Source organism: Copadichromis virginalis, linkage group LG7, assembly GCF_057382275.1.
Source record: "Copadichromis virginalis isolate Kocher_CV1m ecotype Utaka linkage group LG7, C_Virginalis_male_GT1.1, whole genome shotgun sequence".
NCBI lineage: Eukaryota > Metazoa > Chordata > Actinopteri > Cichliformes > Cichlidae > Copadichromis > Copadichromis virginalis.
The window spans coordinates 3,872,422-3,890,446 of NC_140624.1; the positions used below are offsets into that span (position 1 = coordinate 3,872,422).

Genomic DNA, 18,025 nt, shown 5'->3' on the forward strand with positions numbered 1-18,025 from the left:
GTGTGTGTGTGTGTGTGTGTGTGTGTGTGTGTGTGTGTGCAGCAGGCATTCTCAGACATGCTCTGACTTGCAATTACTTCTGCCCCAGAGCTCAATAACACTAATAGCTTTCAAATCTCTATGGTTTAGCTGGTCAACCTGCCTGAGAGGTCACACAGTTTTATCACCTGCATGTCAAAAGAAATATTACCCAAGATTAGATGGTTTAAAATGTACTGTATGATCCAACCCACACAGCAGCAGACCTACATATGCACTACATGCTGACAATATAAGCGCCTTGTGAGGCTTGGGCTACATGGAGATCAGATCCTAATTGGTCCACATGTTTGCAGTTTACTGAAGGGAAACACATCTTACCCCATATACATGCTTTGCCCCTGCTTTGGCCGCAAACATAGAAAGGATCCCAGTCCCGCTTCCAACGTCCAGCACTATTTTATCCTTGAAGATGTGCTTGTTGTGGTACATGGAGTTCCTGTAGGTGAGTGTCCTCACTTCATCCTTCAACATTTCCTGGTTTGACATGTGAGAAAAATATAAGAAAGGTCCTGGCAACACGAACTCCTGCAGAAAGCGACAGTTTGTTGTGTGAAATTAAAAACATTGGCTGGACGTCAGTGGTCTGAATAGCTCCGATATCTACAGTGCAGCATTTACAAATAACACACAGCCTTCACCTAATCTTACTCTATTCCCTGTCAGCCCTGTGGTTCTACATTCAAATCCATTGTTGGTGTTTCTGAATAAGCCCTGTGAGCTCGCAGGCTCAGCCTGTCTGCATCTCTTTTCTATCTGTACCTCTTTCACAGTGTGCATGCATGTGTGAGTGCAAAGAATATTCAGAAATGACTAAAATACACCTGACCTACATTCCACAAATACATAAAAAAAACATCCTACAGGTCACGCACGCAACATACTCTTTTTATACAGCCTCCAATGCTTCCTGCATCTGTTCTCTAAAATGCAGATGAACTCTGTGAACTCTGAGGAAACCGTGTGGACAAATAGGCATACACAATACACACGTTTAATGTGTTCAAAAGTGGCTCTCTGTTCCTCAAGTTTTCAAAAGTTTCACCACATTTAAAACTGCTCCAGGCAGTTCATCACCATCCTACATCAATTAACAACTGTACATAGAGCTTTGTGGGGCACCTGCAAAAACCTGAGTTTTCCTGGGAAACATTTCTGTCAGGGAACGTTAGGATTTTCTGTCCTTTGAAGGGACTGGCTGATTGTAGCTCCTGCCATGGCCTAAACCATCTATGACATAAAGCTCTCGGTTTAGAGGGCGGAGGGGTTCACTTCAAGAAAAAAAAGAAGTCACACACAATCATCGTTAAACTATCCTGCCCACACACAGGCAAACTGAGGCAAGAACATGTCTAAAAGAGAAAAAGCAAGAAGAGCATATGAAATGATTAAGACAAGGATGATGCATAATCTAATAATTTTCTAAAATTAATTGCAAGTACACAAGGGCATTGCATGCTCTGGTTCTGTGAAATGTGCCGCAGCAATAATGGAAATTAAAATTCCCTGTTTATTAAAAAATGCTTTATTGATCCATAAAGCTGATTGATTAACATATGTGATTTTCATCCACACTGCGATGACAAGGCGTACCTCATGAATGCCAAAGTGAGCATAGGAGTCAAAGTAGTAGTCTCGCGAGGTCATCTCCTCTGGGTTGAGAAACTTGGCCATCTTACCCCTCCCTGGACAGCTAGGGAGGCTGGCGGCGTGGGGCGTGTGCGGTGGAAGAGGAGGCCGAGGCGCATGCTGGATAGAAGGCACAGGCTTGGGTAACGCGGTTGGCTGTGCCGACTGCGATGGAATTATGCGGATGGGCTCTGGTTGCGACTGTGGTTGCTAAAAAACACAGATAAAGAAGAAAAACACCTCTTCAGTGCCGCGGCCTGAGGCGTAAGAAACAAAATAAGTACAGGCTGCAATAAGGTTGTGGTTTGCATTCATAATCAGGGATTTTACACGTAAGCTATTCTCCTTTCCATTTTGTTCCTGCACTCTTAGCTCATGTTCCCAGCACAGAGTTCACAAAGTGCAGAGAGCCCTGTGAGTCTGGAGGATATGCTGATCACTGACATGGAGTCAACAAAAGCCAGAGATGGCAAGAAAGCTCATCTCAGCACAGAAGGTACACCCGTAATGCCCGGATCACCTATAACGCCTGCTGGGAAGCTCTAACCACGATGTGCATGGAGAAACAGAAACTTCACATCTCAGTATTGAGCCAATAAGCCATTCTGGTGTTTATTCTCATTCCAACTTGGGCGTCTAAAAATAAATATAAACTGGTAATGCCACCAAAAATAGGAGGCATTTTCAGACAACAGTGATAAGAAACAAAGAAGGAAAGGATAGTGAAAGACTGCAAGACATTTTCTCACTCAGTTTCTACATAATATTAACGATATTTTATGAGTGTTTTCTGCCACTGTTATTGCCTCATTCAGTTTGCATTCATTCAGTCGGATCTTCTAGCAATTTCAGTTTAATTCTACAGCTTTAATTTAAGTTTTAATTATGCTTCTGTATCCTGTACATTTGATTTTGGGAAATCTATTTTGATGCCATGTTCAGATTAAGTATTGAGATTACAACAAAATTATCTTGTATGAAGCCCATCTGTATTTACACAAGGTTATTGAAGGTTATTCAGATAACTGTTTCAAGTATTTTTTTTAAATGAGCCCAGCTTGTCATCAGTCCTTTAATTTATTCTTCTAGGAGCTACATACATCGTAAACATCTATACGACTTAATGAGGTGGATAACCTCCCTGGCAGATGAAATTATTCAATTCTCCTTTACAGTGAAAGCAAAGTATAAAAAATAGATTTCTATGTGCCGCACTGGCTTTTCCTTGGTTGAAAGAACTGATTCTTCGGTCCCCTTTTCTCTCTTCTCTCTTTAAAATGGCCATCATACAGTATTTATGTCTCCTGCACCTTTGTCCCGCAGGGCTTAAATGGCACACACTGGAATGTAGTTACCATGAAAATAAAGTAAATAATGGGTCTTGAATCATGAATTCAAAGAGAAGCTGATATGATTCAGTCAAATGTCAGGTTTTCACTACTGAGTCATACGAGAAGCTGTGCTACCTGTCTGTTATTTATTCAGATTCCATTGACTGATGATCCTTTAAGTTCTTCTGTAGTTTTCCCATCAAGGTTTTGAAGTTTTCAATGAAATGTCAGATCAGCTACTGTATGCCTTTTAGGGAGACGTAGTCTGGGTGATTTCCAATAAAACTGGTGAGCTCCTGATTATTTTTGTCACCACACACAAACAAAGGAAGAAAAGATGATCCCATGAGCTATACTTGGCCAATTATAAGAGATTAAGATCCAAAATTTAAGAGTTTAAATCACATGAAACATCTTAAATATTTTGTTAAGAGAATCAAGACTATGGATATTATTATTATTATTATTATTATTATTATTATTATTATCATCATCATTATTATTAAATAGAGTTCTATCTGGTTATAATTGACCAGAAAAGTGACTGAATATCTAAAAAAAAAGAAAATGTGAGCAGCACTTTCTCTGCAGCACAAGAGTAGCATTGAAAGTCATTACTGTCTCTGCTTAGTGAGGTTCACAGGGTTTTGGATGTTGATAACATACAAGACCACATTCTTAATGAGGAGAGACCAACTGTTGAACTTAATACTTAATCCTCTCAGCTCTGATGTTGATCTGCAGAGGAGACACTAGTTCATTGCAGAGCATTACCATACTGCGTGAAGGATTCATTTTCTGACATGTTACTCATCTGGATCACCGAGGCGACCGGTGGCCTAAAGTTACACTATGGTCAGCTCAGAGCTGCACACCATAGATGCAATTTAAATCTTGAGACCGTGTTAAGAAAAAATTACTAGCAACAGTGAAAAAAGAAAAAGAGCTGACAAACAGCTGGCACCAAGAGAGCACTGAGCAAGTCAATAATTATAAGACAGAGTCGCAGAAGAGGCGATTAAGACTGCCAAGTTTAATACAGAATCTGTGCAATGCAGGGGGAAAGAGTCATTGTGGGACAGATTAACGTGAAGTTAGGGGTACGGTCGGAGGAGAGCAGCTGCAGTGAGTGTAACCGAGATCTCCTGACACAGGAAAGAGAGGGTGAAGCACATCCTTGCCTCTGACCTTCAAAACAAATAAACACATTCAGGGTTCTATTTCAGACTCCTCATCTCTACACTGAGGGGAGACCTGTTATTCGAGAAGGACACACACTTACACATGAGAGGACACCCACAGCCACGTTGTAGCTGTGTGAACGCTGAAGTTTAGCCTGTAAGTTTATGCTGTTGCTTCTAGTCAGTTAGGATAATGGAAAATGGTGATGAACTATTATTTATTCTAATAAATGCACTAAAATTACACTAATTGTAGTAGCTGTATGTTAGTCGGCTGTTCATATTGGTGAAGGCATTTCACTGAAAAAGTCCTCTAACAGGAAAGAGCATACCTTTGGTCTTCTGCCATTATGCCAGAAGGCTCCCAGTTGCCTTTAGGATTGATTTTAAAATCTTATTGCTGGCTTTTAAGGTTTTAAATGGCACTGCACCTTCTTACCTGTCAGAACTCCTTAGTACTTATCGCCCCAGGAGATCTTTGAGGTCAGCCGACCTGATGCTTTTAGATGTTCCCAGGTATAAATTAAAGACAAAGGGAGAGAGGGCGTTTGCTGTGGCTGCACCCAGACTGTGGAACAGTTTACCTCCTCACGTCAGACTCTCCAAAAGCCTAGAAACTTTTAAAACCGCTCTTAAAACTCACCTCTTTTCATTGGCTTTTAGAAAGGTTTAATTTATTTGTTTTATATATTTTTATTTTATTTTTATCAGCGAGGTGTTATTACGAAATTGTGTTCTATTGTATTTTTATCTGTATTTACTGTACAGCACTTTGGTCAGCCTTGGTTGTTTTTAAATGTGCTCTATAAATAAACTTGACTTGACTTGACTTGACTTTGGGATATCTGATTCCCAAACAGGATACAGCCTCAGTGGCGGGGATATTATTATGAAGTATTTCCTACCATCTGCTCTCAGAGGTCAGAATGTTGATCAGATGTAATGAGTGTGTGCAGGGCTTCTTTCATGAACTTGCTTAGAATGAACTTTTTCTGATTAATAATTACAACAGAGCATCACGGGGTGTGACGCACACATCGCAGGGTGTTTGAATCTGCTAAGTATTACAATCAGCATCCCTCCTGTATCGACCTTTAAATTGTCAATTAGTGTCGATTAGAGTTAGAGTGAGGGGTGGGAGATTTAGTTCAAGTGGCTGAGACATGACATCTTCAGCAACCTACTCTACTTTCTGCAGAACTGCTTCACACCAGAAGTCTGAGCGTTCTCTTTTTCCTCTGCAAGGTGCTGCAGTACCTTGGACAGCTCTAATTCCCATCGCGCGCAGAGTGAAGCAGCTACACACTGTCCTGTTATATCTCACGCTGCTCACAGCATATTCTTTCACACGTAACACCCAGAGCTTCAAATACATTCATATATTTTTTTCAGACTTCATCTCATAGACTCTTGCCGGAGAACGCCTGCGAAGCAGAAGGGATGAGTCGATCCTGCACCTTACCCTGATCATCGTACGGCATCCTAATTTTAGCAGCTACAAAAAACGAGACTTTTCCAAGTGCGTTTGAGGTTGGGAATACTAATTTGAACTGCCCTGCTCTGCACAGACTGCCTGTTTCCTCGGGAGGGTAAACATCCTTGCAAAGAGGGAGACTATCAGTCCGGTCAGTCTCACTCTCTGGACAGTCGGCATCCTATAATTTGTCCGACATGCAACTTCTACTAGAGGTGGAACACGCAGGCTACTGCAAGAGGCATCCAGGACGCCGATAGATTCCAAAAAACTGGACTCTGATCTTTGTCAGGAATATTAAAGCTGTCTCTAACACTTACCTCAGTGTTCTCAGACTCCGCCATTTTTCTCCTGAGGAGCATGCAGCGGGACGAGTGCTTAATTCCCATAAGGGCCAGCAAAAATGTGCACTCAGAAGTAAAAGAGAAAAAACGTGTGCTTGGCGATTATCGGTCCCTTCAGTCCTTTGACATCAGAGAATTCTCATTTACATCCCAAATTGTGCAGTTCTTTAGAAATTCCAGTACTGCTAAAAAACCCAAAACTACATGAGGTCCCAAAAGCATTGCAGCCACTCTCGCCACAGAGTGCGTTGGATTCCATGGTATAAAAGTTTGCAGTCCACCGGTGTGCGTTCCTGGAGAGCGTTAGGGGGAAAGGCATCATTTGGAATTTGGCATCAGCTGAGATAAAAATGCACCATCCTGTCCTATAACGCAGCAAGCGCAGGCAGGAATGCATTAAGACTGCATCACTAACAGCAGAAGATTGTCATGAATGCAAAGATTTAGCGCCAGTTTGATTGATTCCCCTGCCGCAACATTGTTTCTAAAAATAGAACCGCAGCCGCCGCTACCTCGCAGAGTGGAAAGATTTGCCGCCGAGTGCACGCACGGAAATGTGATGACTCTTAAAACGTGCAGTGGGATTTCTTATAAGCACATGGCACCACTCATGCTGTCATCTTTAATGTAACAGAGCTCCCCCAGAATCAAAGTCTATGCTCCAGTTAAATCGTTCCCCATCTGCACAAAGTGCCGAACGCCGCCAGCCCAGACAAAGTTGGAGTTTACCAGCTCTCCGAGCAGAGCGAGGACACCCTGTGCTTGATCTGCGCACACACGCGCGCGCACACACGCAGTGCGAGGAAGTGACCACTCCTGTCTCACTGGCCGGAGGGGTAATTTCAGAGCTGGCTGCTGTTTGCACATCTATTACGTGCTTCTTTCCTGCTCACTTCTGAGATGAACCAGGAAAGAAAACAAACCATAAACATCCATCACTTTACACACATATACATACATATTTTCCTTTTCATCTAAATCTGACCTTTACCAGAAATGATGACAGCAGTGTTATAGTTGTAACTTTATAACACCTTTAATTCTTGCTACAGCATTTTTTGATGTGATGACAACATAAACCCAGTGCCTTCAGAGCAATTTAATAATAATGCAGGCATATGCTACTGTATATCACCTCTGAAGTCTTCTGCTTTTGCTCTAGAGTCTATTTTGAGGAGAGGCCATCCCCCATACCACCCACACCACTGGCCACTTGTTACATTATTCAAGAGGGAGGGAAGGCAGACACTCACCACGCAGTAGGCAGGCAGACACCGATACAGAAAGCTGAGCATTTTCTGCCCACAATGTGTGCTAACACGTCACGGATTTATTTAGACCCTAAGATGATGTTTAGCAGGTGTATATGGTTGCACACAATTTTTAAAAATCCAGCTAAATTACAGTTCCTTTTGTCCTTCTTGAACTTTCATAAGAATTAGCTTTGTTGAAATTTCTTTACTGCTCACGTCACATAGTAATGGAAATATCGCCATATTGAACATTTTAATAACCATCCTGAAGATGGTCAGAAGTAATCAATTGCTAGAACTGTTCATGGTGGCCCGTGGCTAGACAAATCCTAACACTGTTCTCTGTCTACAAACAAAAGCAGAAAGAGAAAATAAATGGAATAACCACCAAATTTGTTACAGTCTGTCAGTTTTCTATGTCAGTATCCTGAAAGCGTGAAGGCAGCTGAGCCTGAAAGGGCTCAGGTTATAACACAGAATAGTGGACAAGTTAAAATTTTGATCTAGCGTTCAGTAAAAAGGTCAAATAAAAAATAATCCATTAAATCTCTGCAAAAATTGATGCATGTGCTAAATTTCATGACTATGTAACAGTTGTTGAGATATTTCGATGTTGGATCTAGACTGATATAGTTCGAGGACTTGATAAACCTATAAATTCTGGGTCCTACGAGGGTCCCAACATGAGTAATTCACCACATAGACCATTGACCGTGCAGTCAGATGTTCTTTGATCTCAGTGTAATTATTCTCACTCTAATACGCTGTACCATTTCTCACAATGGCAGTGGATGACTTGGCTTTCTCACTGGGTCGTGGCTCCTCTCCGCTCTCACGGGATCTGAATTTGAGATGCACTGAAATCACTTCAATTCCCTCATTTTCCCTCTCTGATGTGCGTGTAGCCTCTCAGTCATCCTGGTCATGCTAGTCTCTAGTGCTTGAGAAGAAAGCAACCAGACTTCATCAGCCTCCCGCTGATGTATATCTTCTGTTTAGCTGTCATCACGTGGTTGATTGCTGCTGAAAATATGCTCACTTTTCTTCTTCTGATAAAAGAGGAATGGTAATAGCCCGCTGTCTGGAGTTAGAGTAATTGCTCATCCTCTCTTATGGTGTTTAAGAAGCTACCGTAGACATTATTTTAGATGGGGTACTGCAGCCTCGTGAAACTTCATTAGGCAGTAGCACCTCTTGTATGTGAACATGAAATTGCTGAATTGTAGTTACAAACACGCAAAAGTAACAGAAGCAGCAAATGGCTTAACTTGAATGAAAGATATAGGAAGTGTTCGATATTTCTCATTTGTGTACTTTTGTGTTTATAATTCAGCTTTGAGCATCTATTCAGTTCACAGCAGGTCAGATTTAATACATATTAAAAGTGTACTTCATTTACAATCATCTCACTTCGTTTGATTTTGACTTCAATGCCAGTGTTTAGTGTTTCTGTATTTCTTATTGGTCAACAAATATAAATTTGAATATAAACTGAGGGGCTGATAATAAATGATCAGAAGTATTGTGCCAGTTTAAATTTGGAGATTGTAGCAGAGGCTTTGATAGGCAAAAGGAGTACAGACAGACAAAGTTGGATGGATTTCCTCGCGCTTCTTTGTTTCACATTCGTCCATGAAATGCTTTTCTCGTTCCCATTTCCCTGTGATACAAAGATTGATTTGTAGCCTTGATGACGACATTAAATTTGACAGATTATTTAACTAAAATGATAAGATGTGGAGTTTTGATAAACACAAAGAATAAAAGCACAGGTTGGTATCATTTTCATGAATGGTTGAAATACAATGGCTAATGTCTTCATTTCATGCCAGATTTTCAGTCACATTTCTGACTTGCTGCTTGAATATCTGCTATTCATGTTTTATGAAAACACGCTATAGTGTCCATGTAATGTTTATAAACCTCCTTTCACCAATTGAGATGGATGACATGCATCCCACATGTTGATTTTTGCAGTAAATAAATTTTTCTCCCATGTAACGACGGAGGAGTGTGCATATCTAGCCTGGCAGTCAGACCCTTTATTTTTTCTATGATAAAGGAAACATTGTTATCACGACTTAAACACGGCCTCTCGACGCTACTTTGCAGGAAGACAAGTATCCACTTGTACGATGTTGTATTGCTGTCAGCTGATCTGCTGGTTAATGTCACTCTGTATTTCTCTCACAGCGTGAGTAACAAAGGCCAGTCAGATCTTTAGTCACAGTTTACTGCAGCAGCTCCAATGCAAGAAAAACGTCATCTTATTTAGTGATATTTTGTAAAACACTATTCATTGAAGCGAGTGTTACATTTCACTCACAGCAGCTCTTTGGAGGATTTTCTTCAACTCTGATTCTCAACATCGCTCGTTTGAAGTTCTGAGATATTTGTTCGAAGCCTTTTCTAATGTCATCTGCTGAGGGGAGATATGCCATTCCCTTCTTTCATCAACTGCTCCTTCAGTGACGGTGGTACTTTATATGTAAACCAGTTATATTTATTCCACCTTGGCTTTCTTCCTGCATGAAGCTGATTTCATTTGATTTGGGATTTAAACAATTCACTGAATGCTACCTAACTGTTGAACAGGGTATTTTCTAATACACAAGGGTTTCTTTCAACATCTGCTTATACAGTAATGTGCAGAAGTCTTGAGCTATCTCTCATTTCACTATAGTTGGCTTCCAAGGAGCTCTTACATGTTCTTCAGCGATAGCTCTCCAGGTTTTCCAGAGATCTTTCAAAGCTTTCCTTTTGACATTGGCGGTGATTTCACTCATTTCCAGTTTGCTCAAATAATTTTTGTTTTGTTTTGTTTTTGTTAAGTATAAAACATGAAAAAGGCTCAACAACAGGTGTTGTGCTTTTACATAAGAAACAAGTTAGCAAGGAACCAATTTTAAATGATATATTTTAGCACTTTGTTACTTGCAGCCTATCACAAAAAAAGATTTATTCTAATTTCTTTAGCTGAATCTACAAAATGCCAAAGATAACAGTTTTACAGGTATAAAATGTTTCTGTAGTCGAGTCGAGTTTTTGTATAGCACGTTTAAAAGACATCAAGTGTCAGCCTGAACAGATGGACAATGTACTCAAAATACAAGAAAGAATTCAAATAAATAAGATAAAAAGATTACAAGAAATCCATGTATATGTGCATACACTTATATACAAATGCCTATACAAGTACACACACACACAGGTATGCACATGGACATGAATACATATATACATATACAAATGCATACATCATTCAATAAGATAAAAAACAAAAGAACTAAGACAGAACAGACCCGTCTGTGAAAGCCTGTGAGTGTAGGAAGGTCTTCAAGTTCAGTCTGAAGATTTCCAAAGAGGACTTTATAAAAGAGGGAAGACTGTTCCAGAGTCTTGGAGCAGCGACGGAGAAAGCCCAGTCACATTTAGATTTTAAGTGGGAGCGTGGGACCAGTAAGAGCATCTGACTGGAGGAATGCAGTTGGAGCGGGTAAGTGCAGGAGATCTGAAATGTAACCTGGAGCCAACCCATGGAGAGCTTTAAAAATGAACAATATAAGCTTGAAACTCTGTATAAAACTTGCTGCCCATGTAAAGATACGAGTAATACTCTCTCTTTTTATCGACCTTGAATAACGAGAGCTCAGACAGAGAGGAAGAATAAAGGTGATCGTAACAAATACAAGCTTGTTAAAATACTACGATTTGTGTTTATTTATATACTGTATTTAAATCTATGTTTGCACACATTTCAGTAAGTTACTGCAGCTATTTCCCATCTTGCAGGCAAACTATAAAGCCTTCACAGGGTTCAAGGCACTGGTACAGGACTCCCAATAAGTGGTGATTTTTAACCGAGCACTGGAGTAAAAAGTGTAGTTGTACTTTCATTATCAGACGTTAATATTAACAGTTTTGTGATGCAGCTCATGACCTATCCAAACGGCTAAGTGTAGGCACTAAACCCATTCATATAAACACATATCATAATTTGGTCAAATAAACAAATAGATAGAGACATTTTTAGAAAAAGAAACTCAACTCTGCATGTTCAAATATTGCATTTACCCAGTGCATTTAAATATGATGCTTTTCAAAGATCCGTTCAGTACTAGTTGTCACTATTGCTGTGATCTGGTGCAACAGGGCACAGACACCAAAGGATACCTTGTGTGTGTGAATTGCAGCAGGTAAGTCTATAACCAATGAGAATGGGAACTCCCTGCTTGGAAACACTTTGTCCTCCTTTTGCACATATTGTACAGGGAGTGGTTTGAATTTGGACTAAGCTCAAAAACACAGCAACGTACTGTTTTCTGCCACTTCAGATTACAATGATGAGATTTACATTAACCCTAATTGCCAGATGCTTATCCTAATGCTTAAAGTAACTGTAACCATGTCTACTCATCCTCAGTTACTTTAAATGGTTTTGGTGTTTGTCCCCATAATATGCAAAAACATAGATGTATGTCTTTAGAAGCAAACACAAAAATGCACACATGTCCAGTATACACTGTGCAGTACAAGTCAGACAGTTGACAGTCAGGCATGTAAACCCAGGACCTCATTACTGCCACTCATCAGTGTTGTTGTTTCTGATCAACTCTTTTGTTGATAGCTTTCTTCCACTGTTCATCATTCTCTCCTGCAAGACTGGCATACTCACGCCATACCCGCTTTCGTCCACAAACACTGATAAGACACAAAGCACCCACAGACCTGATAACGTATTATTAAAATTTTCTTTGAAGGCCCTCGATATGTGTTGTCAATTCTTGCAGCGGTAGAACAAATACTGTAGTGTTAATCCTCTAAGATGCAAAATATCCACACATTGCAGATTAGCGTTCTCAGTCGTTTTTTGTCCTGCGATGATTGCACCTCAGTGTTGTGAAATGAGGCTGAAGATGAGGATGGATGTAGCCATCATTCATGCCTACTGCATCACAGTGAATGGCTAAATGACTGACATATGACAGGCAGACTGGGAACCTTATTAAGCTTTTACTGTGTGCTGTTGTGAAATGTTGTGTTGACTGGATTTCATTGCTTTTAGTTGCTTTCTTAAAACCCTGTGGTCATAGATTTGTGGCACCGACAGTTGTTCCCCTCAGATGATGAAATATGTTTACTCTGACATTAAGGAGAGTCGTGGTGATCCTGGAGGTTTATCGCCAACAATGGAGCCATTTGTTTTGGTGCATGTTGGTGTAAAGCAATAAACAAGAAGCTGGAAACCATAATTATGGTCTGAACTCTACAGACAGTTAAGGACTTCACACCATTGCTACCAAAAGCATCTTTAAAAACAATCTATACAAAATTGTATGGTTTCCACTTTTGCACCTCTCCGTCAAGTCTAATGAAATTTGACCTCCTAGTTTATGCAAAGCCCTGCTGACATACAGACAGACAAACAAGCAAGCAAATAGCAATGAAATAATAGCATCCTCTGAGACTCCAACTCCCAGACAGAGGTAATAAAGACAAGTATTATTATTATACCTTGATGGAAATTTGATGTTTCAAGTGAACCTTCTGATTAACTCTCACTGTTATGGCCCTGTCCATAATCTGTTTTGGTGGCTGTTGTTGTCTGTGCCTTTAAGTCTTTGCAGGTCCCGGAGTGGATGAGCTGACGGCTGCTGATTGGTCCCCTGGCCATGTGATCTTCATTCAAATCCCTCACCAGCAGTTGTCCCGGGGCAGCCACTGACAGCAGCAGACCTGACCCTGGCCTCCAAAACTTGAGACTTTTGTGCTTGTGATTTGTGCGGCTTCTCTGAGTTTTGTATATAGTGTGTATATTAGCTTTCATTGTACATAGCACATTGTAAATAGCACTGCAACAGAAGGGGTGAGCTGCCGTATTGTTTTTCCTTGCACTGTTTTCTCCTGTTTATTTCAGTTAGGGAGTTAGGTGTAGCGCTTGTCTTTTGTTTGATGTTTGATTTCACATAGGGTTTTAGATAGCACCTCCTCCTGACTTAGCTTGTTTTGTTTGTTATTTTGGCCTTTGTTCACCCTGGAGGTTCATTTTTGCAGTGTAGATAATAAAACACGATTCACTAAGGAATTGGTTTCCCTCTGTGTATGGTTTTGGGGACCAGGGCGGGGCAGTCTTTTCAAACTCATGTTGCGTTCCTGTACCCCTAGACTGGGGCGTAACACTCACATACAAGCCTAACAAGACAGGGATCAAATCAGTGTGGAAAACCTCGATAAAGTGATAACCACATCAATCATTCCATGCAGAAATGACTGACCATTGCTCGAGGCACAGTGAGCATAAGCTGCATGCTGGTGTATTTTTATATTCCACTGAGAGAAAGCTGGGCTAATTATGTGTATCATACGTCTGCAGACTTTTTGCTCACATAAGACGTGCTGTTTAAAAGATAAAGCTTTGTGTTTCCAACTCATTATCGGCTGCTCCGCGGAGCAGTGTGCTGGAAAGGTCTGCATTGGAAATGGATCAAACAGACCTAACTGAATGAATTGACTGTTGCATTTTTATTTTATTTTTTCATTTTGATGAGGCAAGGTGGTAGACTGTACTTATTAGATTCACATACAAGCAACAGGAAAACTTCTAAGGTCTAAGTATGGGCTCAGTTCTTCCTCATGCTGACTTCCAAAGACCAAGTCTGTGATGAAGAAAATACTTAGCTTGCTGCTTCAAAACATCACAAGCCAATGCTGGCTCTTTTATAAATAGCCCCAGCCCCAAGTCTAGCCCGTACTTTAGCCACATCACACAAGAGAAGTCGAGTTTAAGCCAGTGACTAATTTTCAGGTTTAATGTTATTTTCGGAGCCTTTCTCTATGCTATTGTTATGAGTGGTTTTGGTGTAGAAAGTTTGCAGAAAGAGAAATAAATAATTTGTAATACATCCCAAAAGGTTGATTCTGTTCATCTGGCCATTGATCAGAGGTTGTCGATCAATGTTCATGACAATTTTCATATTAATGATCAAGGAACTGACCCCCCAGCCCACTGCTCATTCAGTGGGCTAATTTCAGTCATTGTGCAAATGTACTGTTTATAAGGTTGGGGGAACCTGCAGCTGAGACTGAAGAAGTCACCTGGATGATGACGAAACGTTTCTCCCACTGAAAACATCCAGATAAACAAAATCAACATTTTGGGATTAATTCACCTGGATGATTGAGCATGCAGTAAGATATTTGCAATATATAATAAACAGCCTCTAACAGCCTTTAGTTTAGTTACTGTTCTTACTGTGTTTGAGCAGCTGTGACCACATAATTTCCTCTGGGATGAATAAAGTATTCTGATTCTGATTACAGCCACGTAGGAGGGCATTCGGGGCTCGACCTGCATTGACTTAAAGCTGTTTGGTGATGGGCCAATATTTATTTATAAGTTTAGCAACTTCAGGGTCTGAAGGTGTGAAAGACTTTATGTATGGATACACCAGATTCATACAGCATCTTCCAGTTCAAGTCATTTCATTCTAAAATTTATTATTTTGTGGGGTTTATCAATTCAATTCAATCATATGTATACAGCACCAAATCACAACAACAGTTGCCTCAAGGCGCTTTATATTGTAATGTAGACCCTACAATAATACCAATAATGCATACAGAGAAAAACCCAACAGTCATATGATCCCCTATGAGCAGCACTTTGGCGACAGTGGGAAGGAAAAACTCCCTTTTAACAGGAAGAAACCTCTGGCAGAACCAGGCTCAGGGAGGGGCGGGGCCATCTGCTGTGATTGGTTGGGGTGAAAGAAGGAAGACAGGATAAAGACAGGCTGTGGAAGAGATTAATAACAGGTATGATTCAGTGCAGAGAGGTCTATTAACACATAGTGAGTAATGCATCATGGGAGTCCCCCAGCAGCCTACACCTATTGCAGCATAAGTAAGGGAGGATTCAGGGTCACCTGATCCAGCCCTTACTATATGCTTAATTTAAAAAAAGGAAAGTTTGAAGCCTAATCTTAAAAGTAGAGATAGTGTCTGTCTCCTGAATTCAAACTGGAAGCTGGTTCCATAGAAGAGGGGCCTGAAAACTGAAGACTGCCTCCAATTCTACTCTTAAATATTCTATTTATTTGTTTGTGTGTTTATGATAATATTTACCTTAAAAGTCGCAGTTTTAGCACCCAGACAAACTGAAAAGAGAGTTAAAATAGAATACAACATAGTTTGCACTAAGCTAAACTGAGTGGGGGAAATAGAGATGATCTAACATTATCATTTGACATCTAATTGTTGCCAGGCAACAGAGGGTTAATTGTTTGTGATTTATGCTCTCTTTCCTTCTAACTCCCGTTTTCCTCTCTCGCGCAAGTTTCTGCAGTTGCAACACTTGCTAGGGAGATGATCCATATTTAATGACCCAAACAGTAGATGCATGAAAATGGGCCACTGTAGATCCCAACAATGGGCCCGATGCCTCCCTATAATGCTGTGCAGATATTTTAGGACGTCAGCTGACTTTTTTACTGCATGCACATCTGTTACCCAATGGGGCAACTATTGTGAGGTTTTAGCTGAGGTGAGGTTTTAACATTTCAACAGTTCGATGACAAAACATATTTCCCGGAAATCATTTTTAATGTTCATTTAAGTTTGTCTGCCCACAGTTTCCCATGTTAACTGGCAGCATTCCTACATCATGTTCACATAGGGCTTTGTCTTTGTTCCCGAGCACATGCAACGATTTCCATGACAGGAGTTTTAAAGACAGTGCTGCCTGAGGGCCTGACTATTATGGGCATCCAGCATGGATTTTTAGCCCTGTCCCTCATGCACATAGCTTTCTCCCTTCACAGAATTATGTTGAGGAACATTATTATGAAATTACTCCACAATTTGTAGATGCATTTTTTTTTACAGATTGGTGTCAACCTCTGCTGAGCTTTCCATCGGAGAAATTCTGTCTTTCTGTCTTATTGCTCTTTTTATATCCACTCGTGTTACGAACTTGTTCCCACTTAACCTAATTTGTCATAAAATCTTTCCTCCAGCTGTTCCATTTTAGTACTACTTACTTTTCCAGCCTTTTGTTGTTGCCACTGAATTCAAAACGAGCTGATATTTTTTCGTGAAATACTCAAGTTTAAATATCAGCGATTAACCACACTGTCAGTGCAAATAAAATTTAAACTAAAAGTGAAGTTTACTTTAGTTCAGATTGTTTGTTTTTTTATTTTACTTCTTACGAACTATGAAAATCTTCTGTCATTAGCTTTATCACCACTGATCTCTGAGCCTCTGAGCCTCATCGAGCAAAGAAAAACTGTAGTGAAACAGGTTAAAGCAGAGAGCAAGTTTTTGGAATGATACATAACAATACTTCAAACCTATATGAAAGGATAAACCTCTGCTGCACCCTCATGCTTCATGGATAAATTCTGCTTCTTATCTTCTAAATTTTGTCTTGGCCACATCTTGCATATCATAGTTTAGGGGAAAAAAAACTTTCCATTTATGTTGCATGTTTTACTTTTTTCTTCTAGCACGATAAGTATTGTAATTGCCACAATCAGTGTCAGTTTTGACTCAATATAATAATAATGGATTGCATTTATATATATATATGTACAATTCCACTATTCATTCACTCTCACATTCACACACTGGTGGAGGCCACAGCTGCCCTGGGGCAGACTGACAGAAGCAAGGCTGCCATATCGCTCCATCGGCCCCTCTGTTGGACTTTTAAGTTTCAGGTGAGACTGGCACCATTTATTTGGTCACGTGTGCATCTATGCAGTAAAATGTGCATAAATCCTTCCAAACCCCAAAGCCAGGCTGTGAAACACATTTCTCCTGTTCATCAGAGCCTGAAGCAGCAGCAGGCGCTCGCCATGTCTGCTACAACTCTTAGCTGCTGCTGTGATGTAAACCTTGGTGTTATGTCCCCAGGCTTAACATGCAGCAACCTAAACATTTAGAAAAGCAGTACGGGTTACATCAGCCTGTAAGTCAGTGTATATAACACAACCGTCTGCCTTAAACTGTAGTTTACAATAAACACCCAAATCGCTGAGTTTCACCTTTTGGTGTGCTTTCTCCTACAAAAGAGCTAAAATAATCAACATTCATTTAAACCGTGATTATCACACACAGTCAGTATGGTGTAAAACCTGCAACAACGTATATGAACATCCATCAGTCTCTAAGAACCAGTTGGCCCTACTTGGTATGCAGGAGCAAGGAGGGCTATAAAACGGCTCATTGCAGGTGACATCCTCCTGAGGGCTTCTGCCAATATAAAGACTGAAAACTAATTCATTCTGGAGCACCAATTCATATTCATTACTCTCACACATCTGCAAAACACGACAGATTGATTGAGGCTGCCTGAAAACGCAGATCCAAACTGTTTCTCAGTTAGCTAGCTTTCCATCAGCAATTCTGCTTTCCTGTGTGACTTGATTAATTATTGCTGGAGTCTTGGGAGCAAAGCACCAACTGCAGAGGGCCTGGATAGAGAATGAAGAAGATGAAGATCAGAGAGAGTGGTTCCCTCTCAAAGTGGAGTCATATTATAAAATGTAAGACTATTTTAAAGGAAAACGTCAAAGAGGAAGAAGGACATCTGCAGGCGGTGGAAGAACAAGTCTTTCTAATTCCCAACTTTGCTAATATAGCAACAGACCAAGAGCTACATTTCAAACATGTTTAACACAAAATGAGCAAGAATCTGAAAACCTTTTTAGTGCTTTGGTAAAAAGTGTTTAATTTAGGCAAAAAGCTCAACTGGCAAAAGTGACTTTAATAT

At 40.3% G+C, this 18,025-nt stretch overlaps 1 protein-coding gene across 1 annotated transcript in view; it reads right to left on the reverse strand.

Annotated features, from left to right (window-relative positions):
- Positions 1-6,721, reverse strand: part of LOC146704227 (protein arginine N-methyltransferase 8-B) — a 42,464-nt gene extending 35,743 nt beyond the window's left edge. Inside the window, exons 1-3 of the mRNA XM_085461243.1 lie at positions 5,975-6,721; positions 1,633-1,878; positions 361-516 (exon numbers count right to left, since the gene is read on the reverse strand). Of these exons, the coding sequence (XP_085317369.1) occupies positions 361-516; positions 1,633-1,878; positions 5,975-6,043 (471 nt within the window). The 5' untranslated portion in view covers positions 6,044-6,721. The remainder of the gene's footprint in view (positions 1-360; positions 517-1,632; positions 1,879-5,974) is intronic.
- Between the last annotated feature and the right edge of the window lie 11,304 nt (positions 6,722-18,025).